Source organism: Temnothorax curvispinosus, unplaced genomic scaffold (genome assembly GCF_003070985.1).
Source record: "Temnothorax curvispinosus isolate PA1 unplaced genomic scaffold, ASM307098v1 QBEX01007739.1, whole genome shotgun sequence".
Classification (NCBI taxonomy): domain Eukaryota; kingdom Metazoa; phylum Arthropoda; class Insecta; order Hymenoptera; family Formicidae; genus Temnothorax; species Temnothorax curvispinosus.
In genome coordinates this window covers 1-1720 of record NW_020217519.1, presented here as the reverse complement: position 1 = coordinate 1720, position 1720 = coordinate 1, and the positions used below count along the sequence as shown (strand labels likewise).

Here is a 1720-nt window from a genome sequence, read left to right as displayed (position 1 = left end):
GTACCACCCTTATCGCAGAAGAAACAACGGGCGATAGAGGTTTTATTAACAATACAGTACTGTAAAATAAAATGGCATGTTATGTGTATGTTGATGTTAATTAACATCATTATATCGCAGGGATTAAATATTGGAACAGCGAACAAGGTTTACCTTGAATTTCCTCATAGATGGTGGCCGGAGGATAAAGCCACCTTTGATTTTATCTGGCCAGAAAAAGTTAAAGAGGAATTCTTGCAAACTTATGGTCAAGTAAGTAAATATTCGAGTGTCTAATCTAAGAATGTTTCCGAATGCCTATCTAAACTTGCAGATTATAACGAATAATTTGTTTAAAAGTCAATTTCGACGATTTTTTCCCTATCCTTTTACTAATCTCATCAAATATTTGTTTTAGAGTAGCGAGTGGCTCTGTGACGTGTTCACGTTTTTCACTGTGGCTTATAAGCCGAATCTTTTATGTGCTTGGATAACTGGAAAAAACGCGAGACACATAGAAACCTTATCGGATGTTGACGTATACGACGGATTGTATTTATTGTTAAATAAATCATTTGGAGAACATTACAATGTTGTGAAACCAACGAGAATATTAAGGTTATTATTAATTTTCCATTGGAACTGATTGAAAGAAAAATAATTAGATCCGCTTTAATTTATGGCCTTACTATATTGCCTGTTTTTTTTTTAACTTTTAGATCTAAATGGTATACCGATGAACATTTTCGAGGCTCGTATAGTTTCCAAAGCATGGTTTCCGAACAAATGGATGTAAAACCGAGAGATCTGGCCGAACCAATTATGAGTGGAAATAAACCTGTAAGTATCCAAAAATAAAGATAACATAATATTTTTCATTATTTGACACATTATAGTTAGTCTCCTCATCGTTTTATGTTGATTCTTCATTTTGTCAAAAAATCAAGATATGTTCTATTTTTAGCCTTAGTCTGTCATGTAGTTTTATCTTATATAAGTTGATCGTATTGTACAAGAAAGACTATTGACATTAACGAAATTAATCATGATTAGATAATTCTTTTCGCTGGAGAAGCTACGCACGATCATTATTATTCTACTGTACACGGCGCCGTGGAAACTGGTTTCCGCGAAGCTGATAGACTAATCAACTTTGAAAGGTAAGATTATGTCGATTGAAATTCATTTAAAGCTTAATATCAATAGCGTAATAAATACAATATTACAATAATAACGCTTAAAGCATTCATTTTTATCACATTAATTAATTATTATTTTACTTAATCAAATACGTTTTAAAAAATTGCGGAAAAATCGATTCTTAAACATTTTTTGCCACAAAATTTTTAATTTTTATAAATTAAAACTTATATTTTTCACTAAATTGTGATTTTTTCCAGTTTAATAAAATTAAATGAAAAAAAGGGAATGGTCTGTAAAGTAAAATTTAGTTTATAAATGATGTAAAATGTTTCTCTGTGGAATCATATCTAATGCATAATAAATTAATAATCCTTTCTGCTTATTTTTGCATGATCTCGTGTTGTGTTATATTACGTTATTATGTCTAGCTTATTAATGTTTGTATATTTTATTTCATATGAAACTTTTTTTTAATAGAAGTAGGTTTCTCTGCTTAATTTATTGTTACTTTTAAACATATCAGCTTTAAATTTTGCACAATAATACTTTTGCAATTATATTTACATTGATTGCATGCTTTTTCTTAGGCAATTAAACG

The 1720-nt window shown here is 29.5% G+C and overlaps 1 protein-coding gene across 1 annotated transcript; it reads left to right on the top strand.

Moving 5' to 3' along the window:
* Positions 1–3: 3 nt before the first annotated feature.
* LOC112457384 (spermine oxidase-like) lies at positions 4–1167 on the top strand (the record flags this gene model as incomplete). Its single annotated transcript, XM_025020396.1, has 5 exons — positions 4–39; positions 121–252; positions 398–597; positions 699–819; positions 1033–1167. Coding segments are annotated over 5 exons (600 nt in total), but the record flags the coding sequence as incomplete, so codon positions are not given.
* Between the last annotated feature and the right edge of the window lie 553 nt (positions 1168–1720).